Raw genomic sequence first — 26910 nt, forward strand, 5'->3', positions numbered from 1 at the left:
TAATCACCACCACGACGAGGTTACCCCATGTGACTCTACCCTCCCTAGCAACCGGGCCAATTTGGTTGCTTAGGAGACCTGACTGGAGTCACTCAGCACGCACTGGATTTGAACTCGCAACTCCAGGGGTGATAGTCAGCGGCAATACTCGCTGACATACCCAGACCCCTTGTATTATTATTATTAAAACTTACAGATTTTGACCTTTTTATTTTTTTTTAAATGTAAGTCACTTCAAAACTGATGTAGAGACTTTTTACTGGGCCTTCATCATTTATTTATGATACTTCAAATTTATTTTGTGTATAGACATTTGTTGTTTTAGCCTTGACCATGACTTGAAATGCATCTTAAATGACAAATTATTATGTGTTTAAAAACTATATCATCCACAGAGAGTGAAATAAACATAAACCATTTCAATATTCATTATGTGAAAATGATTTCATGATGATCCATTTTCCAAAAATGACTACTGTCCCACACTTTTGGCATCATTTCCACGACACCATACAATTTTGCTCTCGATAAAGATATTTTAAGTTAGTGCACTAGGGTCAGCGAAGAGCGTTCTTGAGCTGAAATATCAGACAAATGACGTTTGAAGAACATGAAGAAAAATCAATGTAAATATCAGCGGTGAGCAGAATATTTTTATTGGGCAATATTTCCAATCAAGCTGTAATTTTTGCCAAATTATGCAAAAGAGTGAAAATATAATTGTATTGTGTGTATTTAGGATACATAAAGTGTTAGCTATAAAATCAGTCTTAGCAAGACAAATGAGTCTTTAAAACATGAACAGTATCATTTCCACCATGGACCTAAACCCAAGGCAGAATTCAAGATGTGGTGGAAATGTCATAAAATAAACTAGTGAGAGTTCAAGAAACATCCATATACAGTATATTTACCCTTGAGGATGAAATTCTGACAAGTACCAGGATACAGAATACTGTATATCACAAAAGGCACGGAGAGCGTAACACTTTATGACCAGTGTTCAGATAATCATTGCAAACTGCTGAATAAACCTAAATGATCTTTCAGAGCCCATTAGATGTACTTCTTTGATCACATGTTCCACACATTAATTTCTACATTCTTCTTGTTAGGTAGACTTTAGCTGAATTGGTACTTCTACAAGGATGTTGGAATGTGAAGGGTCATATAATATGTTAAGTGAAGAAGTCAAAAGATAAGAAAAAAAGGGTTCAGTCCAAATTCTATGACTAATTCATTCTTTGAGAATAGTGCAGACACTCAAATGGAGAGGAAGCCTGTACGGGGTCATAAATATGGCATGAGAGGTTGTATTGCAGGTTGCTGCACAAAATTCAGCTCATTGCTCCGTCATGCAAGCGGGCTCACTCAAAAAGGGCAAACTGAACTCGGAGCGGAAACACCACAGATCATTCAGGATTCTATCCTTCAGTTTTCTAGCCATGACAGAAAATCGTGGTCTTCTCACAAGTGTACGATAAAAAATACTGATGTTGGTCACTTTAATCATTAACTACATTAAATATTTTGGGATTAAAGGGACAGTTTCTCAATAATGAAAAGCCTCTCATCATTTACTCACCCTCACGATATCCCAGATGTGTATGAACACAAACAAAGATTTTTAGAAGAATATTTCAGCTCTGTTGGTCCAGACAATGCAAGTGAATGGGTGCCAAATTTCTATGCTCCAAAAAGCACATAAAGGCAGCATAAAAGTAATTCATACGACTCAAGGGTTTTGACCCATGTCTTCAGAAGTGATATGATAGATGTGTGTGAGAAACAGATCGATATTAATGTTATTTTTTGCATGAAATTCGTCTCCCTGCCCAGTAGGGGGCGATATGCATGACAAATGTGAATCACCAAAAACACAAGAACAACGTGAAAGTGATCTGTTTCTCACCCACACCTATTATATCACTTCTGAAGATATTGATTTAACCATAGGAGTACTTTTATGCTGACTTATGTGATTTTTGGAACTTCAAAATGTTGGCACCCATTCACTTGCATTGTATGGAGCAAAAGAGCTGAAATATTGTTAAGAAAATCTTCCTTTGTGTTCTGCTGAAGAAAGAAAGTTGTTACACACGTCTGGGATGGCTTGAGGGTGAGTAAATGATGAGAGAATTTTCATTTTGGGTGCACTGTCCCTTTAACGTTAATTCTGATAGCTATTAATGCATAGCAATAAACTCAATAGATTTTAAAAATAGTTAGCATCTTTATACAGTAAGGTCTCCAACAGTATTTAAATCATCTTCAAAGATTCATAGTAATATTGAAACACCATTCTAGACTACCTCAGTGTAAAAAGTATTGTAATGTTGTTACCACTAGACTGCAGTGCAGACTTAAAGTGTGCACACAAACGTAACTGCCACACAAACAGTTACTGACATGGATGATATTAATTAAATGTAATCAGTCAAATAAAGTGATGGAATTTTTTGGGAGTCCAAATACCCCAACATCAAAGGGTTTTCAGTTTTGTATTTACTTTTGGTGATTGTCTGGGCAGAATGGAAAAAGCTGGAATGTCTTTGATCTTGGCAAAGAGGTTTCAGACACAAAAAAGTTTTTGCTCTTTGCAAACTATGCTAAGAATATGGCGTACAAGCATTTGCATTGGTGAAAGACAGTCTGTGTCTGTTAGAATAAACCATTGGAAGTGTGTACATGTTTAAGATATCCATAGTTCGTTTGGTATTTCTCCAACTCTTTCTCACCCCATTCCTCATCCGTCATTATTCACTCCTGTTGTTCCTCCTCCCCTCCTTCACCCTCCCCCTCTCCCTCCTCCTCTTGCATAAACTCCACCATCAGTTCAGCAGTGCAGGTGGCTTCTCCCAAGCTGTTGATGGCTTTGCAGGTGTACTTGGCGTCATCGTCAGGGCAAACCTCGGAGATCACCAGGCTACAGTGACCATCCTCTTCATAGTCGATCTGGAAGTGGCGTGTCTCCTTTATAGGCTGGTCGTCCTTGTACCACACAATCTCAGGGTCTGGGTAGCCTTCATGTTCAGAAAACAGTAAATCACTATGTGTGCTGAATCATTAAAATGCCGTGTAAATGGAAGACACCACAACACTTCTTGGTCTTCAATCATTAACCCTAACGACTAAAAGGAATGTTCTAGGCTGAGGGAAGTTCAATCAACAGCATTTTTGCAATAATGTTAATTACTTGTCACTCATATATTTTTAAACAAAAGCAAAAATTGCATGTTCTTTAATGCACTTGCAATGGAAGTGAATGGGGCGAGACCAAAAACTTTGATAATAACCATAACTGCAGCGCTAATTTTTTCCACAGGTTTTTTGTTTTAGTCTTTTGATGAAAATGTCCTTAAAAATTGGCAATATTTCATCATGCCATATTCAATAATTTTGGTCAGTTTTACTCTGACGAAAATTATATATAATTTACGTTATCATATGTAAAATGCATTCCAAATAAGGTTTCAAGAAATAACAATAAATATCTTTGTAATGCATTTGTTAATATTAAACTGTATTAGTGTATGTACAAATACCCCATTGGCCACTCCACTCAAACAATTGCCCACACATTGGCCACCCCACTCACACAATTGGCCACCCATTGGCCTCCCCACTCACACAATTGGCTACCCCATTGGTCACCCCACTCACACAATTGGCCACACATTGGCCTCCCCACTCACACAATTGGCCACCCCATTGGCCACCCCACTCACACATTTGTCCACACATTGGCCACCCCACTCACACAATTGGCCACCCCACTCACACAATTGGCCACCCCATTGGCCACCCCACTCACACAATTGGCCACCCATTGGCCTCCCCACTCACACAACTGGCTACCCCTGGCCACCCCATTGGCCACCCCACTCACACAATTGGCCACCCATTGGCCACCCCACTCAAACAATTGCCCACCCATTGGCCACCCCACTCACACATTTGGCCACCCATTGGCCACCCCACTCACACAATTGGCTACCCCTGGCCACCCCACTGGCCACCCCACTCACACAATTGGCCACCCCATTGGCCACCCCACTCACACATTTGTCCACCCATTGCCTACCACACTCAAACAATTGGCCACCCATTGGCCACCCCACTCACACAATTGGCCACCCCATTGGCCACCCCACTCACACAATTGGCCACCCCATTGGCCACCCCACTCACACAATTGGCCACCCATTGGCCTCCCCACTCACACAATTGGCCACCCCATTGGCCACCCCACTCACACATTTGTCCACCCATTGCCTACCACACTCAAACAATTGGCCACCCATTGGCCACCCCACTCACACAATTGGCCACCCCATTGGCCACCCTACTCACACAATTGGCCACCCCATTGGCCACCCCACTCACACAATTGTCCACCCATTGGCCTACCACACTCACACAACTGGCTACCCCTGGCCACCCACATTGGCCACCCCACTCACACATTTGGCCACCCATTGGCCACCCCACTCAAACAATTGCCCACCCATTGGCCACCCCACTCACACATTTGGCCACCCATTGGCCACCCCACTCACACAATTGGCTACCCCTGGCCACCCCACTCACCCCATTGGCCACCCCACTCACACATTTGTCCACCCATTGCCTACCACACTCAAACAATTGGCCACCCATTGGCCACCCCACTCAAACAATTGCCCACCCATTGGCCACCCCACTCACACATTTGGCCACCCATTGGCCACCCCACTCACACATTGGCCTACCACACTCAAACAATTGGCCACCATTGGCCACCCACTCACACAATTGGCCACCCCATTGGCCACCCCTCTCACACATTTGTCCACCCATTGCCTACCACACTCAAACAATTGGCCACCCATTGGCCACCCCACTCACACAATTGACCACCCCATTGGCCACCCCACTCAAACAATTGGCCACCCCATTGGCCACCCCACTCACACAATTGGCCACCCATTGCCTACCACACTCAAACAATTGGCCACCCATTGGCCACCCCACTCACACAATTGGCCACCCCATTGTCCACACCACTCACACAACTGGCCACCCATTGGCCACCCCACTCACACAATTGGCTACCCCTGGCCACCCCATTGGCCTCCCCACTCACACAATTGGCTACCCCTGGCCACCCCATTGGCCACCCCACTCACACAATTGGCCACACCTTGACCACCCCACTCACACATTTGTCCACCCACTGGCCACCCCACTCACACAATTGGCCACACCTTGACCACCCCACTCACACATTTGTCCACCCATTGGCCACCCCACACACACACCCACAATTGCTGTTTTAATAATTTTTGGGGGGTAATTTTTGGCACAATTTAGTTCTTTAGAGGTGAAATAATCTCTGTACAAATGTACAAACTTAACATGTGCGCACACCAAGGTCGCTAATCCTCTCCGTCCCGGGTGTCATTGTACCCCCCCAAACACACACAGACTGATCGCTTGCCCCTGCCTGGCTACCCCTTTGAATAACTCCTTGCTCCGCCCCTGTTTGTGAGTAGGTATGTTTCTTACAACACTGCCATCAGGATATTTTAAACCCAAATTTTTTTTGATTTTATGAATTCATTATTTTTAATAATGTTATTCTGTATGATGTAAGAACATTGATCTTATTTTCATTTCAAATAGAGTGCTACAATTTTGTTTCTTTCTACCAGCCAATGATGATCCTGAGAAAACCCACAACCTATTATTGTTGCTGTAGTAACGATCGCAACTTCTATGCATGTCTGATTGACAGGTGAAATGTGCGCTTTTATTTCAGCTTTGTTGTTAGATTTGTGGATATTTTTCATTATTTACATTAGAATCATCAGTGTTAAGATACATAGGGTAAATGTATCATTCATCTGAACAGTACACAATCATTTTAGACACTTCCATTCGCTCTACTCTGTCCATGCACGGAATGAATGCACATCCTTGAACGAGCGTTTTTTTCCTCTCAGGTAATATCAATGGTATGGCCCATTTAGGGGTGGCCCAGATTTCGATATAAAATCAAGCAGATTTATAGAAATTTACATATTTACAATTAAAGCTTAAGGACCAACTTTATATTGACTACTATGTACTGAACCATTTGATACAATGCACTTATAATGTACATACATGCACATGTTGTTGCATTGTAATTACATTGAAAATACTTGCATTTAATTACATTTTATGTTACACTGTTAAATTTAGCCGTAACCCTAACCCAAACCTTACACCAAAACCTTACTCTACCCTACCCTTACTCTTAAACCTACCCATACCTAAACCTCAGAAACAGCAAGAACAACGCGCAGTTACACAGTAAATACATAGTCTTGTATGTATTTAATGTTAGTACATAGTAGTTTAGGCTATGTGTAGTTAAGCCCCCAACATCTTGTTTTCATTTTTCGTCTCGTCTTCGTTATCGTTGATGAAATCAAAAAAACTTAGTCAATGAACATTTTCGTCAGCGCTTTCATTGGTGAGATTAACACTGCCTATCTGTGTAATTATATCCAATTTCACAACTTTGTTGTCATGGTGACGTAACACTGATAAAACCCTGTAATCAGCGTAAGCGATTTTATCACACTCAAATTTTGATAACAAGTATAATATTTACATCTTGGGCTATTCTTTTGAAACAGTGTGTATCTAAGTGTTGAAAGTGCATTACTGAATACGTCATTTGTGCTTATTTAATTTTTTAAATAAACGAGGAACTAGTCAAAATTATGCCACAAATGCTGTCGATTGAGTTTAACTTGTATTGTGCCCAGCAGAACATTTCTTTATGAGCAGAAGAATTACAGAGAATTGTGTCCCTTCTGAGCCACTATGCAACATCACCAAACACAAGTGCATAAATTATGATTGCTTTCAAACAGGTTTCCCGAAACACTCCTTCCATCTTCCACTGGCTGGACAAACAGTTCCACCCCAAACTGATGCATTGGTTGAGCCATAAAATAGAGCAATGTTTTAAGATTGTACAGAACCACAGTGTTGGCATATTTATAGTTATATCTGCATAGTAAGCTGAGATAGGAGAATGTATATTAATTAATTATTACTCAAAGTAATATGTAAAAGTCTTTGAGGTAAGATGTCATTTTTACCCTCAATCTTGCAGTCGAAGCGGGCAGCACTGCCTTCCACCACTTCCACATCCCTTATGACGGAGGAGAAGGTAGGTGCCACAGGGGTGTGGTTTTCATCCTCAATACACTCGAGGAATGGTGCATCTTATAAACAAACAAACACACATACGCACGCACGCACGCACACACACACACACACACACACACACACACACACACACACACACACACACACACACATTTATGATGTTTAATATGTACTAAATATCTACAGTACCATTGGAAGGTTTGGACACTCCTCCTCTACTACTGTGCTTTTAATTACTACTGTAGTAGTGAAGTTATCAAAGCTATGAAATAACTCAAATTATTCAAAAACAAAACAAAAAACAAATATCTTGTATTTGAGCTTTTTCAAGGAGCTTTTTCACTTTGTCTGGATTACAATTATCTGGGAAACTTAATGTGAGGTATCCACTTGGGATGCTTTTAAAACTGTATTGAAGGAGTTATCATGTACACAGGACAATTGTTGGCTTCGAAATTTTAAATCATTAAAAAAAAAACATAAATTGAGTCAAGCGTGTCCAAACCTTTGACTGGTAGCACATACACTCAGTGAGCACTTTATTGGGTACACCTGTACACTTTATTATTCATGCGATTATCTAATCAGCCAATCGTGTGGCAGCAGTGCAATGCATACAATCATGCAGATGTGGGTCAGGAGCTTCAGTTAATGTTCATATCAACCATCAGAATGGGGAAAATTTCAGTTTGATCTCAGTGGCCGATTTGGACCGTTGTTGGTGCCAGACGGCTGGTTTGAGTATTTCTGTAACTGCTGGGGCTTTATTTTCAAAGTGCAGCGCTACGTGCTACAACTGTGCGCAAAATCTTATCCAATTTTCGTGAGAGTGCTAATTCTAAGTGGAATTTTTGTGCCAATGGGCATGGGTGGGAGTGTTTGTGCTATTGTTTGCGCACGCAAACTGTGGATGAATTGATCTCCTGGGAGATCTCTAGATCTCTACAGTCTCTGGAGCCAAAAACAAAATAAAATCAAGTGAGTGGCATTTCTGTGGATGGAAACACCTTGTTGATGAGAGAGATCAACAGAGAATGGCCAGATTGGTTTGAGCTGACAGAAAGTCTACAGTAACTCAGATAACCGCTCTGTACAATTGTGTTGAGAAGAACAGCATCCCAGAATGCACAACATGTCGAACCTCGAAGCGTATGGGCTACAACAGCAGAAGACCACATCGAGTTCCACTTCTGTCAGCCAAGAACAAAACGAAATCACTGAGATTCTCCATTCTGATGGTTGATTTGAAGATTAACTGAAGCTCTTGACCCGTATCTGAATGATTTTATACATCATACTGCTGGCACACGACTGGCTGATTAGATAATCACATGAATAAGCAGGTGTACAGGCATGTGTGATGCTTAATAAACACATATTAACATGGTATTTATTGTGTTTTTACAATGCACCACCATTACGCAGATGAACAATATGAAAACTGGTTACTGGCAAATTACCGTCAGTCGGAGAACCTTTCTTTGGGCCAATCCCTCCTAACATTCCCATAGAACTGAACCTGGAGATGGCTCGCACTGCATTCCCTGTTTTCTACACAGTTAAAACACACATTTGCTCAGATCCTGACCCTCACAAACATGAAGTCTAAGCTCTGTCCCCAAGGAAACAGTTTGCCATTCTTTACCCATGATTCTTTCAAGATATGAATTCTTTGCTTAACTGAAAAATCAAATGTTATCCATCGACTGTCCCTCTCACCTGCCAGCGGCGTCTCAGGATGTACCTCTTCATCCTCTCTTTGGACAGCTGTTTGGCCTCCATATGTCTGGTGTCCTGTTTAAGCCAGGAGTGCTCTAAACACTGCGCACAGGTCAGTCTGGCCCTACAGAGTGGCATTTACAGAAGCCAAATTCAATCCTTAAATTCCCCTTCTCACATTAAGTATTTGTGTGTGATTATTTACCTGGCTGGATACTCTCCTCCATCTAAAATAATACATCTTCACTGGGTTCTTTGTAGTTACAGAACCCATGAAATGGCTAGCCGAGCATACTTTTCTTTCCTATTTTTGGTCTATTTCTCAGAATAGAAAGACTGAAAATTGTAGATGCGCATATATGTTAATTTTTTAACCTTTAGGACGAGGAGTATATAGATGGCTACAAATATATTAGATATAGCCTTCAAGAAATGTGCTTGTGTAACCGGTCCTAATCGCCCCGCTCCGAACAGGACTCGAACCGGGGTGTCCAGCGTGGGAGGCGGGTGCACTAACAAGGAGGCTAAAGACTACAGCCTCTAGCATCAGTCGCTAGTGCACCTCTTGAGGTCAGGAGAGTGAGGTTTACACACTGCACAGCTATCTACCAGCTGGATCCCGTTACACTCACCCCCCTAAACCTCACTCCCATCTGGGTCACGGCACCATTGTGACGCTCCTGTTCTACCCGCTCCGTACGGGACTCGAACCAATGTCTCCGGTGTGGGAGGCGGGTGCTCTAACAAGGAGGCTAAAGGCTACAGCCTCTAGCATCAGTCGCTAGTGCACCTCTTGAGGTCAGGAGAGTGAGGTTTACACACTGTACAGCTATCCACCAGCTGGCTCCCGTTACACTTGCATCTTGTAACTGCCCATCACAAGGATATTTGATTAGCTTGGCACAATGTTGGTATTTTTGTACTATTTGTAGACAGTGACTAATTCCAAGAGATACAAAAGATAAAGTTTCATATTTAAAACGTTATTACATTTTTCTGTTAAGCGGTCAGCTTACCTCATGTCCTTCTTAAGAAGACTGCTGATGAAGTCTTTGGCCTGATCCGAAATCTCATCAAATGCCTCGTCTTCAAAATCCCATGTGGCTGAGGTGACATTAGATAGGGTCTCATTGTCATTTTCTCCCATGAATGGAGAAAGACCACTGACCCTGAGGAAAAATGAGAAGAAGGGTATTAGGTTATAATCATTTATACTGCTATTGCATATTAATGAGATATATATTCAAATATGCAATGAGATATGCAAATATAAGAAAGACACAATGCACAAACGGTTCAAGTATCACCGTCACACTTAGAGGATCAAATTGATCTGGCTGGTTCCATCACAGTTCAGTAGTCAACCAACAGCTGTTTGAACATTAATACTGTAACTAACCTTTCACTAACTTACAAATGTACAATTTCCTAATTTTATATAAAGTAAATTCTACAGATTTTCATTAGAATATATTTATATACAGTTCATATTTATGTATGTTTGTGTGTGTGTGTGTGTGTGTGTGTGTGTGTGTTTGTGGATGGGTAGGTCTCACACACACACACACACACACACACAAATATGTACTATATAAATAAAATGTTGAACTGTATATGAACTGGGTCAAACTGACCTGTGAGTGCTTCTTAAGGGGCTTTCCACTGCATGGTACAACTCGACTCAACTCTGATACTTTTTTAGTACCACCTCGGTCGAGGTTCCAAGCGAGCCGAGCCGATACTAAATGTGATGTAAAAATCCTGCAGATAACTGATTGGTCAGGGAGATTCGTCACTAACAGTGTCACTGGATTTCCAATACGTGACATCAACCCGCTGGTTTTAAAACTAGTATCAGCGATAACAGTATCGTTTGTTCATGTGACTTTCGAATTGTGAAAAAAGAAATGGCTATGTGCAAAACCATGCCGCGGTCAATAAACGAGGTGCAGACGGTCCTCTCGTTAGCGATAAGTCTCTCAGGAAGTGTCTCAGCTGTTAGCCGCACACGGCTACCACCGGACCTACCATCAGTGCAGGGAAAAGTAAAATGGACGCTATCTAAACCAGTGAGCAATGGGATGGAGAGTGCCCCGAACTCAGCCACGATGGAGGATGGTACGTTTTGTTACGTTAACTCTATACTCAGCTTGAAAGCTTCACTTTATTTAGTTGACCAGCTTCTGGAAGCTGCTTCTAAAACAACGAGGCCAATTTAACTGTTACACTTGTGTAAAATCACCATGAACAACTGCTTTATGCAGCACAATGAGCTAGTAGCTAACAGCTAACGGTCATGTTATTGTTTTGGTCAGTTTGTGGCGTGCTTAAGATGATGTCACGGCAGTAGAGGTGGCGCATCTATGACGATCAGCCTATAATCCCGCCCATGTTGAGATGGCACTAAACTGCAGTGGAAATGCAAGCTCAGAAAAGTAAAGCGAGTCGAGTCGAACCGTAACGTGCAGTGGAAAAGTATAGTGATGTTTATAAATGCATTAAATTACACAGTCAGATCTAAATCACCTCTGTGGCGTATGTTAGGAATGAAATGGATGTTTCAGGCCGAAATTTTTAAGTTAAATTGATGTAAATCAGTTTTAGAAGTTCAAATGGGTCAAATTGACCCATAAGAGCATTTAAGGGTTAAATATGTATAAACTACTTCAAAGAGATAACAAATTTGTTAACATGCAACATTGAAAAAATGAGGCTTGGAATGGCCTTAAACAGATAGTTCGTTCTCTTTTTTAGACTTCCTATCTTCTGCAGAACACAAATGAAGAATTTGAAAAGAATATTTCAGCTCTGTTGGTCCTCATAATGCAAGTGAATGGTGATCAGAACTTTGAAGGCCAAAAGGCAGCATGAAGACACCTTTCATATTGCTTAAGAAGATATGGATTTAACCACTGGAGTCATATTAATAACTTTTATGGCTTTTTTATGTGATATTTGGACCTTCTATTTCTGGTCACCATTCACTTGCATTATGAGCACCAACAGAGCAGATACATTCTTTGAGAGAATTTTCATTTTTGGGTGATCTATCCCTTTAAAGACACCATGAAATTGCTTGACAAGTACTTCATTTCTTATTGAAAGTTGGGACGGGACATATCTGAGGGCTTTGTTTTTTTTTTGTTTTTTTTAAAGGCTTTCATGGGGTCTTTAAATGTCCTCAGTTCTCAGCACTGATTACTTTGTCTTTCCTTGTCACAGCAGTCAACAACAGTTGGAGGATTGATACCGATGTAGACACTGGTGTGCCACTCACAGAATATAACAGATGACGCCAATGCTCCACATGTCTGTTGGATAGCTGATGGCCTCGTAGTTGATCACTTCAGGAGCAACAAACTCCGGGGTCCCAAACAAGACCTTGAGAGTACCAGAATCCTCTGTAAACACAGACAAATCACAACAGGTGATCAGCTGTTCAAGGTAGCCATACCCTATTTGTTTTACTACAGTTGTAAGCCCAGGTTTTACCAAGTCTTCGGGCAAGACCAAAGTCGATGAGCTTGATCTTGCTTCCTGTTTTGTTGACGCACATGATGTTTTCAGGTTTGAGGTCCAGGTGGACAATGCCTTGCTTGTGGATAAACTGGACACCATCTATAATCTGCAGCATGTACTTTATCACCTCTCTCTCAGTCAGTTCAAAATCCTCATCGACGATTCGCTCAAACAACTCGCCACCAGAGATACTGCAGTCAAAGGAAACCGTGATGACATCATCAGTGAGTGACACTAACTCATCGGACACCATGTCTGAATATGTGCAATTTACTGCTACACAGCAAACATGCAAAAAAGCATTAAGTAAAATAAGTAGGATGTTTCGAGAGTATGTGAAGCATAGTAAATTAAAATAGGAAGTAAAATAAAGAATGGCAGAGAACTATGAGGCTGGGAACGGCTATATACAGTAAGAACCTCCAAAAGTTAGTGTGAGTTTTTGTCCTTGATGAATCAGACAGCCATAGTGCTTACCCATACAAACGATCTAGACTTGCCGCAACTTTGCCACTAATTCATTTTCACATGCAAATGAGCTTTGAGGCAAACTCTTCATTGTCGCCAAAGCTTACCAGTAATGGTGAAGAGCTGCAAAATTCTGGCAAACATTTGCGGTGAATAACAAGCTCATTTGCGTAAAATAACAAATGGCGAAATTGCAGCATGTATGCATTTTGTAAGGGTTGCTGTATGTAGCAACTTAGGTTTTTAAACACAGTCTCATCAAGTAACCACAGACCTATTCATAAATCAAAAACGCATTCGAAATTCCCGAGGGAACTCATGGTAATTTAGCCTTCCGGGTTCGCCTACAAATTGGCGTCATGACTGAACAGCTTCGTGTCATTAATGCATTAAAACGGCATGTGCACTTTCCATTGAACAATCAAATGAATTGCGTCTGTGCTTTGAGTGCTAAACAATTCTGTTACAGTCAAGGAGATTTAAATCTGGGCTATTTTCCATCATGGCTGCCAAGCTGAATCAGAGAGCATCAATGCGCTCTCTCCTCCCTCCCTCTCTCTTCCTCTCGCTATATAAGGACATGTGATACACACTTCTCCTATCACAGGGTGATTGCGTTTGCATTCCTTCCTCGCCATAAAAAGCTAAACTGGTTGAAATGATTTAAGTGAGTTGAAAAAACAACTATCAATCATGTCTGCCTGTTCAAAGACACTTTGTTTACGCCACCGGGGAACACAGTCTAGTTTCACCAAAGTGTTCCAATGTAATCATCACTTCCTGATAGCATTTTTATAATGATTTCTAAAAATCTGTAATACAATATATGAACAATCTAAGTGAAAAAATGAACAAGAATTTGAAGTACTAGTATTTGGTCAGTCACCCTTAATGAATTGCTTTAATGACACCATTAACTGGTCAAGCTGGCACTTGATGATCCAAGATATCCCATCATGAAATTTTCCAAAGAGCATCTTTTGTGCTTCATCTTAACTTTTGTTCAGGAGTTAACGTTCATTGTCAAAAAAAAAAAAAAAAGCCATTACATTTGACTGTTGACCAGTAAATAGTGCAGAATCTTAAATATTGCAGCTTCTTTTTTATATCTTTTTCTTTCATTTTAACCGAAAAATAAACAGAACATTAATGTGAAATATCAGTATGAATTTCAGAGTTTCACATTTTCCAAATCCTAAAACTTTCTTGTTATTTTCAGGTTTAATAATAATTAAAAAAAAAATAGATTTTCAACACCCAGGGCTGGACTGGTAATCTGGCATACCGGGCATTTTCCCAGTGGGCCGATGTCCCTTTGTGCCGATCAGGGGCCCTTTGTGCACATCGGAAAACAGAGCGGGCCGGTTCGGCCGCGAAACGTGCCGAATGGGCCACAATAAGCAACAATGAGCTGCTGTGTTATGCAGAACGGACCACAAAACGGTGCCACGATATGCAGAAAAGGACAGCAAAACACCCCCACCCCACTCCCAGTTGGGCCAGTTGCCATGTAAAATCCTGGGCCGATTTCTGTTCCCAGTCCAGCCCTGTTCACACCCCACTGTCTGTCCCATCGCCTTCACAAAAAAGTTTTAAAGGAATATTCTGGCTTATCACACTAAATCATGTTAACACATATTGAACCCGGAATATCCCTTTAATTCAAACCAAAGAAAGGTACATTAGAGGTTTGGGACTTACATCTCCATGACCATGACCATATCAGTCTTTGCCTCAAAAGCATCCACACACTGCACCAGTTTGGGGTGATGGAGGCTGTTCATAATCCAGATCTCTTGCCTCACATTCTCCTTGTCCTTTTGTGAGAATGCCTTGATGAACTTCCCTGCCCACACCTTTTTGTTGGTCTTCTCCACAAGTTTGAAGACCTGACCAAATTTACCTCTTGTTGGGGAAGACAATGAGACAGAAATGGGAATAGAGAAGTAAAAATGGGTAAATCGGAAATGGTAAGAGACCCACATTTTGTACCGATGATGATATCATGGATGCGTCTCTTACGTTCCTAAGCGGTCCTCTATATCATAGAAGTCCTTGACACTGCAGTCTTTTTTAATGGCCACATCTCGGTACTCTGGTTCTTTCTCCTCATCTGTGAATTGAACAGGAGAATTATCAAACTGAGCTTTTGAGAATCATGTTAGAATGTTCTGAATTCAGTACATCAGTGGTGGGAATGTACAATAAAAATGGAAGGATGGATAGGCTCATTGCTTGAACTACATACCATCTTCAGACACAGTGGCTCCAACTTCCTCCTCCTTTTTTTCTGGAGAAGATTATATATGATTTAAAACAGCTCATCACAGTTTTCATATCTTTTCTTATTTTCTCAGTTCAACTCTCTTGTAGAATCAGATGTTTATTCTAACCTGTAACCTCCTCCACCCCTACTGTGATAGGCTCAGATTCTGCACTGGGCTCTCCAACACCATACATATTAACAGCTCGAACGCGGAACTTATACTGACGATCGGCGAGAAGGTTCTGGACGTGGTAAGAGGTGCTGTTACATGTGGTGAGGTCCTGCCATGTGTTTTCCATTGAGTTCCATAACTCCAGGTTGTAGGACTGGACAATGCTGCCTCCATCATAAGTGGGGCCATACCAGGAGAGGGTGAGCGAGGACTTGCGGATGTCAGATGCAGCAGGAACGCCGGCTGGGGGATCTGGCTTATCTGGGAGACAGGTTTACAATGGAGAGGTCAGCTTACCACTGCTATAGTTAATATAGGCACTGGTCAAGATACTTACGTACATACCAAGTCTATGTATTGAAAGATAGGGGCACCACAGGCTGGTAAATGTGCTTCGTGTGTTTATGTACTTACAGGGTGTACATGAGGGGCGGCAGTGGCTCAGGTGGTAGAGCGGGTTGGCGGTTCCACTCTACTCCACATGCCGAAATGTCCTTGGGCAAGACACTAAACCCCAAGTTGCTCCCAATGGCAGGCTAGCGCCTTGCATGGCAGCTCTGCCGCAATTGGTGTGTGAGTGTGAGTGTGAGTGTGTGTGTGAACGGGACACAGTGTAAAGTGCTTTGGTAACCTCTAAGGTTAAAAAAATTTACATACAGTGTGTACATGAAGATATCGTCACCTTCCTAAAATAATTGCCTAAGTCATTTTTTGACAAAAATGATTTTTTTGCATAAGTCATCTCCTCATGATGCTGGCTACCTTTGGTAAAATCGCCCACATCCTCAGTTGAACAGATCATGCAATTCTACCCCTATAGTATAATGGCCTATGTCAAGTGTGTGACTTAGGCCGTTTTATTTTGCCTAAGTCAAAAGGCAATGAGACAATTTTACAAGTTTTTTAAGATGGCAGGTGCATCAAGAAGATGGAAAAGCTACTCAACCTCTGAAGTTATTTCCATGATTCAGGGCTCACCCCTACTGGTAAGTGATGAGGTTTACTATAGACTATAAATGCATAAAAATATTGTGTTTTTTGTCTTTTTATTTAGTCTTTTTAGTCAGCATTTTAGTCAAGAAAAATAGCTAAGTCAAGCTAGCATTAGGCTTTCTGTTAACTCTTTTCTGTATTTTTAAACAATATTTCATCTAGTTTTTGTCTAATTTTTTCCACATTACATGATCTAATTATGAAAGATTTGAATAGGCTTTATTGTAATCAAACATCTAGAAACGATTATCAATAAATATCATATATTCAATTATTGGTTCATTGTTTTGTGTTTTCTGAGAAAAGTGAAAAAATGACTTAGGCTATTATTTTAGGAAGGTGACGATATTAAAATGCTAATGCCTGCACATGCAACATGATCTTGCTAGAAATCTGTTTGTTTTCCAAAAAAAGTTCAGAACAGATGTGACAAATTCCAGACAAGCACCACCATGCAAAGAAAGAACAGATGTGACGGCATTTCATCTAAAATCGAACAAACCTTTGCAGGGGTTTGAAACAGCTTGTACAAAAATTGTACCGGCTGTGAAACACCTACTGTGGCAGGGTGGAGGGCGGTGCCGGGTTGTGATTATACACACCCGGTCCCTTATCAGGCTAATTAAGCCTCCGAGAGGGATAAAGGCCGATGGCAGACGGTGGTCTGACGAGAGAGAGATAGTTTACGGACATGTCCATCATGTGTGTGTTTGTCTTTTGGTTTAAGTTATTCACTAAAATATTATTTATATTGCCAAGCCGGTTCTTGCCTCCTCCTTCCCATTGAACTCCTTTACACTGGTGCCGAAACCCGGGAAGGAGGAGGGATGCCCGTTGCGGAGTCCTCGACACTGCTGTCCACCCAGGGGAGCGCCGCTGCCATCCACCGGGGGAGGGAGTAGACCGTCCGTGAGGCGAGTGGGGACTGGACTCCCCGACTGCCTGGAGCGATGGAGCCACTGCCAGGGGCGGAGGAGAGCCCTGCCATCCCCCAGAAACGCGGAGGGGTCGGAGGAAGACCGCCGTCCGTGAGGGGAGGAGGGAAGTGTTCCCCGACCACCTGGAGCTGTAGGGCCGCTGCCAGGGGCGGAGGAGTGTCCCCACGAGTCGCCGAGAACGCGGAGGGGCGTTCTGACCGCCGGGGGTCGTGAGTCTGACTCTGGTCCGCACGGGGAGAAGCGGCTGTCGTCTGCCTTAGAGGGTGGAGAAGTGATTGAGGACCATGCGACGGTGTATCGGAGAACCGGCGAGTATGTTTTTTTTTATCTCTCTCTCTCTCTCTCTCTCTCTCTCACTGCCACTCTGCGTTGGCCTTTTCCCTCTCATTAAAATTTTTGTTTTTTGGGGGGTACACAAACTACACTGTTACAGGAAGTACCCCCCATTTTAATTATTTCTGTTTCCCTCCCTTTGTCCCCTCCCTCGTCCAGGTAGACGGGGATGACCTGCCAGCAGACCAGGCTTAAAGCACACCCTCCCCCAGGGAAAGAGAGGGGGGGGGTGTACGTCAGGCCGGGGGCTCCCCATCCTGAGAGAATGAGGGAGGAATGTGGCAGGGTGGAGGGCGGGGCCGGGTCGTGATTATACACACCCGGTCCCTTATCAGTCTAATTAAGCCTCCGAGAGGGATAAAGGCCGATGGCAGACGGTGGTGCGCCGAGAGAGAGATCATTTACAAACATCATGTGTGTGTTTGTCTTTTGGTTTAAGTTATTCATTAAAATATTATTTATATTGCCATGCCGGTTCTTGCCTCCTCCTTCCCAATGAACTCCTTTACACCTACTTACGGCAATGGTGCACCACCTACTTTGAATGCAAAAATTATTTCTGGTTGATTAGAAAGATCAGTCAACGTGAACAATTGGACTGCAAAGTTGCCGAGCTACTGCTAACTCTACATCTGTATGATTGTTGGAATAGAGACATTTTCCAAGACTACGTCATGTGAATTAGATGATTAGATTATGTGTATAAAATACACGAAAAGATGGTGAGTATTAGCGTGTTAGCATTAGCACCGTGAATGCAGAATGTAAGCATCAAATAATTACACATTATCCACTGAATATACAGTATATTACTTTAAAGGGGTCATAACCCTGTTTTTTAATCTGAGACGACCACAATATATCTGTATATAAAAAATATTTTTCTGGAAGATTTGATAAAGTTGCCAAATTAGGATCAAAGCGTTCAGATTCTAAAACACGTCAGGCATAGAATGCAAAAGTGTGACAGATCAGATCCCTCCAGAGTGATATCACTGTGTTAAGTGTACTGTAAACTGCTTTCATTAACTGTAAATTGATTGACTAAATAAACCCATGTTTGTCTCATTCATGGGCATTTTAAGGTTGAAATGGGAACAGTCATAAGCTCAAGGCTCAGAATCATAAAATGCCCAAAATACAGTATGTATGTATGTATGTGACTTCCTGTCTTTGTTTACTTCCATACCTACAACCGTGAGGTTGAGCGAGGACTGCTTGGTGCCAAATTTATTCTGCAGCTCCAGCGTGTAGCAACCGCAGTGATCCTGGTCACTCGCAGTGATTGTCAGCTGACTGCGGTTCTCTGTGGTTTCTATGGAAATGCCCCCACTTCCTGCTTGGATCTAAACAGCCATGAGAACTAAAGTTAGAGAATGTAAACTGGGAAATTTGCAGAACAGTTTAACATTGTGTGAAACTATGACAGTCTTGTTATTTAGTATATTGTGCAGGACTTTACTGTAATAGGACTTATTTCAGAGCATTTTTTTACAATTAAATTGCAATTGTTTGTTCACTATTTAGTTACTGTTACCACATGTACCTCAGCTAGACATACCATTTTATTGATGTTACAACAGTTCAATTGAAAGAGGCCTGAACCAAAGTGAATGACCCAAAAGAGCTTAGGAAACTTGGGAAGTCAGACCAACACGCCTCTCATTCCAAGGTATTCGACACGATAAAAGTGAGGTGTGGATTAGAAGCAGCCTTTTAGCATTATTTTTACCAGACAGGTCATTTTTTTTATTATTAATATTTTTTACATTAATGTTCATTAACATAAATCACAGTAGGTAGCAGTACCTCCACTGCAATTCTCAGACTCTCATTTCACCATATATCATCTTCTACACTTTCTGTCCCTTTCCATTCCTTCCTACCGGCTTTTTAAACTTGAGCCAGGTGCAAGTTATAGGTGCCGTCCCACCAAAGTTGCATAACAGCTCCACTTTCTCTCCTGCCCTGATCTTCTGATCTCCAGGGAACTGCAGAAACTGAGGTGACGAACCTGCATGGAAGCATGGCATTCATATTCAACATTTATATGGAGAAGAGTTATAACATTTCCATGCTGGTCTAGGCTGGTTTGGTGCTGGTATAGCTGTTGGACTAGCATAGCCATGCTTTTCACCAGCAAAATCTGAAGCTGGTTGACCAGCGTGGTTTTTATTATGAAGCTGGTTAAGCTAGTTAAAATGCCTGGTAGGGTCACCAGCACGTTTGTCTGTCTACTGTCAGAATTCTGCAAGACAGCTCGATCCACACGGCCTGCTTGAGAATGATCATGCAAAGGATAGTGGGAAGGAAGTCTTACCCTGTTTGGTGGGCGCTGCTTTCTTCTTTATTCTGGCTTCATCTGCAGAACACATAGAGAATGTATTGATGTATGGTTTAGAAATACAGAATCTATATTTTCCATGCACGTATTGACAACTCTCTATGGACATGTTGGAGAAAGAATAAATAAATAAAGAGTAAATATTCGTTTTTACCTGCCATACTTTTCACGACATGTAAGCGTAATGCAACTGAAAACTAAAGATATTAAAACAACCTCTTCACACACACACACACACACACACACACACAAACACACACACACACACACACACACACACACACACACATGTTGTGTTTCCATGTTTTATGGGGACTTTCCATAGACATAATGGTTTTATACTGTACAAACTTTATATTCTATCCCTAAACCTAACCCTACCCTAAACCTAACCCTCACAGAAAACATTCTGCATTTTACATTTTCAAAAACATAATTTAGTATGATTTATAAGCTGTTTTCCTCATGGGGACCACAAATGTCCCCACAAGGTCAAAATTTGGTTTAACTATCCTTATGGGGACATTTGGTCCCCACAAAGTGATAAATACACGCACACACACACACACACACACACACACACACACACACACACACACACACACACACACACACACACACACACACACACACACACACACACACACACAGGGTAGCTCAGTGGTAAAAGACGTTGGCTAACACCCCTTGAGATTGCTAGGGTGTGCTGAGTGACTCCAGCCAGGTCTCCTAAGCAACCAAATTGGCCCGGTTGTTAGGGAGAGTAGAGTCACATGGGGTAACCTCCTCGTGGTCACTATAATGTGGTTCGTTCTCAGTGGGGCGTGTGGTGAGTTGTGCGTTGATGCCACGGAGAATAGCCTGAAGCCTCCACACACGATATGTCTCCATGGCAACGCGCTCAACAAGCCACGTGATAAGAGGCAACTGGGATTTTTCCTCCGCCACCCGGATTGAGGCGAATCACTTCACAACCACGTGGACTTTGTGGGAATTGACCATTCCAAATTGGGAGAAAAAAGGAAATAATATATTATAAAAAACATTTCATACACGTTTTTACAAGGTTGGAACCTAATAATAAACATACAAGTACACACAAAACAATTCGGCTATAATTTTATAATTATATAAAAAAATGACATTATATTATAAAGATAATGTTTAATTACATTATAAGAATGATACTTTATGTGCTATTATATAAAACTACTATCCAAGCCCTTGCATAGATATTTCATAATACAATTGTGCCTTTAAATATTTATGTATTTACACATTAATTACACTTAATACATTTTTTAAATGTTTTTACACGGGCTTGAGAGATTTACATTGATTTTACATTGACATGATTAACAAGCACTTAATTGGTACTGTCTCTTTAAGAGAACGGCAGCCCCGCGAGAATGAGCACAGCACACATTAACGAGAGAGAAGTTGCAGTTGTTTTTACCTCATCCTTGCAATGTGTTATTAGAATTAATGTTTAATTTTGACCTTTTTGATCACATATTGATTGTAAGTAACCGAAGGGATATTAAAAGAGAAATCAAAGGAAATTGGGGTGCATCTTTAACCACAAAATACACTTAACAAGCCAAAAGAAAACGTTTATGTGCATAGTAAGAGATCATTTGCTTGTGCAAATATTTAATGTTCAAGCTCTCAAATTTAAATCTACAAGCCTTTGCCTTTTGCCTTCCAACAGCCATTTAACAGTGTGTGTTACTGGTCTGTGTACAGACATTCAGTGGAAAAGTGCAGCTAAATAAGATTTCTTTCAGCGTGTGTACTCACAAGACACAACACGCTGAAAAAGACGAGACTGAATTCCAGCTTCACAATCACCATTTTCTTATTCAGTAATATTTTTGATTTTTGTGCTTCGCCACTACACATCTTAATAACTGACCTGTGAAATCTTGATATTTACTTGTATTAGCTTTTAACAGACATATATATGTTGCTTAGTGCAAAACGTAGTCACATATGCGAGTGATTTATTCACTACAGAGGGCTGATTTATGAAAGGGAAAGTTGCATTTAGTGGCGGTACTACAAGCATAAAATGATTTCAGATGGATGTAACAATTGTAACTATTGTGTAAACAACAGTTATTTTTATGATTTTAAATAACCTTCAAAGGCCATTTTCTTAAAGTGACATTTTGTTCATAGTAAAGGAATTATCTCATGTACATTTCATGTAATTTTATGGTCTATAAAAAAAAGGCCAAAGGCATGTCATTTACACCAAACTTAAATTTTAAAATAAAAGTTTTAAATAAACAACCTTTTGACAGAAAGGTTTGACCATCTGAGTTTAATGATCACATTAAAACAAAAATAAAGGTTATGACATTTTCTGTGGGGTTTATATTACTTTTGTTTTAGGCCTAATATGTGTGACAATAGCCAGCTGGTACATGTTAGCTGTGCAGTGTGTAAACCTCACGCGCCTTAAACATGCACTTTTTGCTTGTGTCATCTTGGACTTACAGTGACGCCCCATGTAGAATAAAACCGCTTTTATAAGGTTACTGATATGACGTGAGTGCTCATGATTTTATATACAGGTATATGCTTCAAAACATAATTAATTTCTTAAGGTGTAAAACTTTTTTAAGAGGGAAAATAAATGACTGCATACACCTTTAAGAGATGCACTAGCGACCAAGGCTAGATCCATGGATTTTCTAGCCTGCTTGCTAGCGTGTCAGTCTCCCGCGCCGGCAGGGCTGGACTGGTAATCTGGCATACCCCCCCATCCCATCAGGGTCACGGCACCCCGTGACCCTGATGAGGGAGCGTGCCGTGACCCTGATGGGAATGATTCGAATCCCGCTGGGGGCAGGTCAAATAGGACTGGTGACATATGCACATTTATTCATGTTAAATATTTCAAAATGTTTCATTTGTCAAATCACAATAAAAAAATTATAATAAAAAAAGCCAAAGTTTGATTTTAGCCTTTAGTACCTGTAGTACCTGCCCAGGGCTAGATGGATAACATGTACTCCATTCTCCATTCATCCGCTACTGTTAAAAATTCTTTCATCAACATTGTTTGACAGAAGTCCTACTGTATATCAAACATTGTGTAAATTGAAATAGCTGTTCAGTATTTATCTGTTGGCACATGTGAGCATTGACAGGAGTTATATGGAGACTGCCGCTGCAGATCAGCATCCCTGGGTGGACACTGCTTGCTGGAATTTCCCTTATACGGGCTTGCTAAATATAGGGTCTCCAAAATCCTGGAAGCTGTGGCTCTCTCTCTCCATTATTTATTTAAGATTTGATCGCCGTCAAGAAACAATGCAACACGTAAACCCAACTAATACTCCAACACAGTCCAAACAGAGAGAGTGGGAGAGGGGGAAAATAGATGTGTGTATGTGTTTCACCACACAGAATCGACCATTTTAGGCCTTGTCTTCTGCTTTCATCTGATATGCTTCTTTCCCATTTTCGATTTGCTAAATGCTACAGTCTCACTGAATGCCCACAGCTATGGTATGTATGTGTAGGCCAATACAAATCAGTCACTGCTTTCCAGAGTGAAATGCTAAAATGTATTTGAGATGCAATCACTCTGATTTTGTCTAATTATTGACATATGACTTCATTGCATCAGTGTTAAAATCAATACATTTTAAGTGTCACACAACATTACACCCATCATTGTCAAGTGTAGCATCTGTGTAACGTAGCTAGCAACAATCACTGGCTCTCAAATATTTGTAATTGCTTTAGCATGGCGTTAGCATTGCTAATGCCATGCATTGCACATTGCCATCCAAAATGGATAAAAAATGCAATAGGCTAAATAGTGAAGCTTTCTCAGCTGTTTGGGTGAAAGATGCTAAAATACAAGTCAAAATGGGTCCCGTGGGGATAAAAAATGGAGTGCAATTGTGTTTCATCAATTACGGCATCATTCTCTATGATCTGGGACTGTAGGCAACCCTATTGACTGTGTACACAGAGTGTTGATTGTTGTCCTAACACTGAGGTCATCGTCCCATATGACTGATATTTTTGAAAAGAGACATCTGGACATCAGCAACAGTACATTAGATGTGTGCAAGTATTTAGGACTGGACTATAAATGCTTCTCTGCAATGCCAAAGCCCTCACGGTCCAGCTCTTATTCCAGCGGATCATGTGCTTGCAGGGTTAAGGACAACAACTCGGCATTAATGTTGAATAATTAAGATTTCTGAGAGGTGACAGATAGGGTTCGCCTCAAAGAGTGGTTTAAGATCGAGAGCTGTTAGACTAAGGATCTTAATCCAACCTCAGAGAAGTAACAGCTCAAGTTGTAAACAGGCCACAACAGGCGTTCCTACTCACTTTCTGTAGTGGGAGTAGCAGAAGAGCTCTTCCTGTTTTTCTTGTCTGTGGATAGGTCGGACGGATCTAGAGAATTGCAAAAAGTATTCATAACTGTTATCGTTCAGTTGGAATTTGGTGTTGTTGGACTCCAACTCAATGAAGTGTTTTCAAGATCAAGGAGAAAGTTTGGGAGACAGGACACTTACCTTCTACAATGACCATACAAGAACACTCTGCTTTACCGTCTGCATTCTCTGCTCTACATTTGTAGCGCCCCTCATCCTCTGGTAGAGCCTTGTCAACAGTGAGCGAGCACTTTTCACCTGGTGATGAACAAAAAGTTAGCATCAGCTTTGTTAGCAAATTCTAATATTCCTAGTAAACATGTAACTGCATAACATGTTTGTTGTCAGAGGTCCATTCAAAACACACAAGCACTGGCTAATGCATTAGCGTGGGGAACCCCCCATCCCCATGTGATTCAGACTATAGGGAATCCTCTACTGCTATTTTAGAACTTTCTAATTGTGACCCAGATCATCATAACATCTCATCTCAATGGAAGGGGTTAGGGAGACCTTAAACCCTCAGATCGAATAACCTACTGTGAATGAGCCCAAAGAACTGAGATAACACTCACAGGGCACTCCAGTTGACCACAACAACAGGGTTCGCCCTTGCAAAAATCGTCAGTTCACTGTAAATTTGATGCAAACTTGCCACAAATTCGCCAATTGTCCATTGTTGCCAAAGGTTTGCTGCAGGTACAGCACTACCGGTGAAGAGCTGCAAACTTCTGGCAAACATTTATGGTCAATAACAAGAGTGGCAAATTTGCCAGAACTCTAGATTTTTTGTCATCATTGACCTCAATCAAAATGCAGAATGAACATTTCAGGGTTTGGAAGGGATTTCTGTGGCACAAACGAGCCCTACAATTCACTTAACGTAAAATTCTGCTCAACTCTTTCTGATAAAGTGGATCTAATGTTAATTTCAGTAGTGTTATTCTAATAACAAATTGGATGATCTATCTCCCCCATTTGACTACAATTACGCTACATGAGGCTTTATGAGTGAGAATTACATTTGCATTATTTTTGTCCAATACAACTCATAGTTGACATCAACATCAACATTTCCAAAATTCTAGCTACGACATGCAAAAAGGATATGCATCTCCTCTCGTACCTTCCTGTGATAAGACAATGAACTTGGATGGCTTCACCACTTTCCCATCAAGTATCCAGGTGATGACAGCTTGGGGATCAGAGGTTACCTGGCACTCTAACCTCAGCCTCTCTCCGTCCACCACAGTGATGTCACCGAGAGGCTGTGAGAACACAGGTGGGTTTCCGGCACTGTTCTTTCCTCCATTTACAGTTCTTGCCTTGTTGTTAGTCTCTGCTATCTCTCCATTGTTTCTCTTCTTCTCCTGGCTTGATTTCTCAGGAGCTATCTCCTTTTTTTCATTGGGCCCTCCTGCATCGGTGCTGCTGCTTTTCTTTGCTGTCATTGCTTTCTCTGTAGCGTTAGCCTTTATGTCTCTCACTCCACCATTAACACCATTGATTTCACTCTGCTTGTCCCTCTGGGGTGTCTTGGGCACTGGTTTCGAGATCTGTTCATTTTTCTCGTTCTTCTCTGGTTCTGGTGCTTTCTTCTTGTTTAGGGCAGACCTGAAATCTGAAGGTGCACTGCTTGTGGGTGGGGTCGCAGCGGGCGCTTTGGACGAACCATCTTTCTTGTTGAGCAACGATCTGAAATCGACCTTTGTTGGGGTGTTGGTTTTGATCTCAGACCCTGGCTTAGGCCCCGAGCTGGGCTTTAGAGCCGCCCTAAAATCTGTCATCTGTCTACCTCTGCTAATCTCTGTAAAATAATAACAAATATTGGAAAGTGCCTTTCCTCAGTCTCTCTTTGCTCTTTGGGAAGGAGCTTTCACAAGCCTCTAAATATATATACAGGCACCCTCTCTTTCCCTTCAAGATCCCACTGATCCAGTGACTCTTTAGTGGTCCTGCTCTAACTGTGGCTTCCAGTCACTGTGCAACTCTCTGTCCTCCCAACTCAACCCACTCCTGTCACAACCCCCTTGGACCAGAAAGAAAGAGGGAGGAGAGAAAGAGAGAAAACAGAATAGAGAGCACATACAGAAGGAAAGAGAAAGATACGTCAGGGTGGGGATTGTAAAAAAGCTTGGACTCCATTCTATAATAGGTTAATTGGAGACAGGGGGGATGGGGTTATCGTCATTGCCATATTAGGGAAACACCTCCAGTGCATGGTTTCCCTCCTAACTCAGCAGAACAGAGTTAGGAGGGAAACAGAAAGCATCAAAATCAGAGTCATTATCAGTATGTTAGGGGCTCAAACAGTGATACAAATCTTAAATCATGCATCGATCAGGCTTTAAAAGTTCCTGATTTGGAATTAAGTTCATTAAGAGGCATAACATTCTAGGCCCTTCTTCTTGAACTTTCTCTAATCAAGGGAAAATGAAGGGAGATGGAGAACAGGGTGAAAGGCAATCTCAGGCTCCTCCACGTTTCAAGCACTGTTCCCTTTGAACTTGGAAAGATACCAGAAAAGAAGTGTTCTGGTTTATACG

The 26910-nt window shown here is 41.5% G+C and overlaps 1 protein-coding gene across 1 annotated transcript; it reads right to left on the reverse strand.

The window, feature by feature from the left end:
* Nucleotides 1-286: 286 nt before the first annotated feature.
* On the reverse strand, nt 287-26334 carry LOC127654190 (myosin light chain kinase, smooth muscle-like). The gene is made up of 17 exons (XM_052141259.1): nt 25491-26334; nt 24506-24622; nt 24318-24383; nt 19935-19976; nt 19501-19628; nt 18804-18960; nt 15306-15611; nt 15161-15202; nt 14935-15025; nt 14614-14817; nt 12418-12635; nt 12203-12326; nt 9942-10094; nt 8926-9049; nt 8667-8757; nt 7137-7262; nt 287-3023 (listed from the first exon to the last, which is right to left on the reverse strand). Exons 1-17 carry the CDS (start codon nt 26149-26151, stop codon nt 2761-2763), a joined length of 2913 nt encoding a protein of 970 aa, XP_051997219.1. The 5' UTR covers nt 26152-26334; the 3' UTR covers nt 287-2760.
* Between the last annotated feature and the right edge of the window lie 576 nt (nt 26335-26910).

Source organism: Xyrauchen texanus, chromosome 13 (genome assembly GCF_025860055.1).
Source record: "Xyrauchen texanus isolate HMW12.3.18 chromosome 13, RBS_HiC_50CHRs, whole genome shotgun sequence".
Classification (NCBI taxonomy): domain Eukaryota; kingdom Metazoa; phylum Chordata; class Actinopteri; order Cypriniformes; family Catostomidae; genus Xyrauchen; species Xyrauchen texanus.

What these genes read in the sequence shown, in the direction of transcription:
- LOC127654190 (XM_052141259.1), bottom strand. Translation starts at nt 26,151, where the DNA reads ATGACAGATTTTAGGGCGGCTCTAAAGCCCAGCTCGGGGCCTAAGCCA. An exon ending in TTGTATGGTCATTGTAGAAG is followed by an intron (nt 24,384 to 24,505) that starts GTAAGTGTCCTG and finishes GCAATTCTCTAG; the next exon opens with ATCCGTCCGACCTATCCACA. An exon ending in ATGGTCATGGTCATGGAGAT is followed by an intron (nt 12,636 to 14,613) that starts GTAAGTCCCAAA and finishes CTTTGACTGCAG; the next exon opens with TATCTCTGGTGGCGAGTTGT.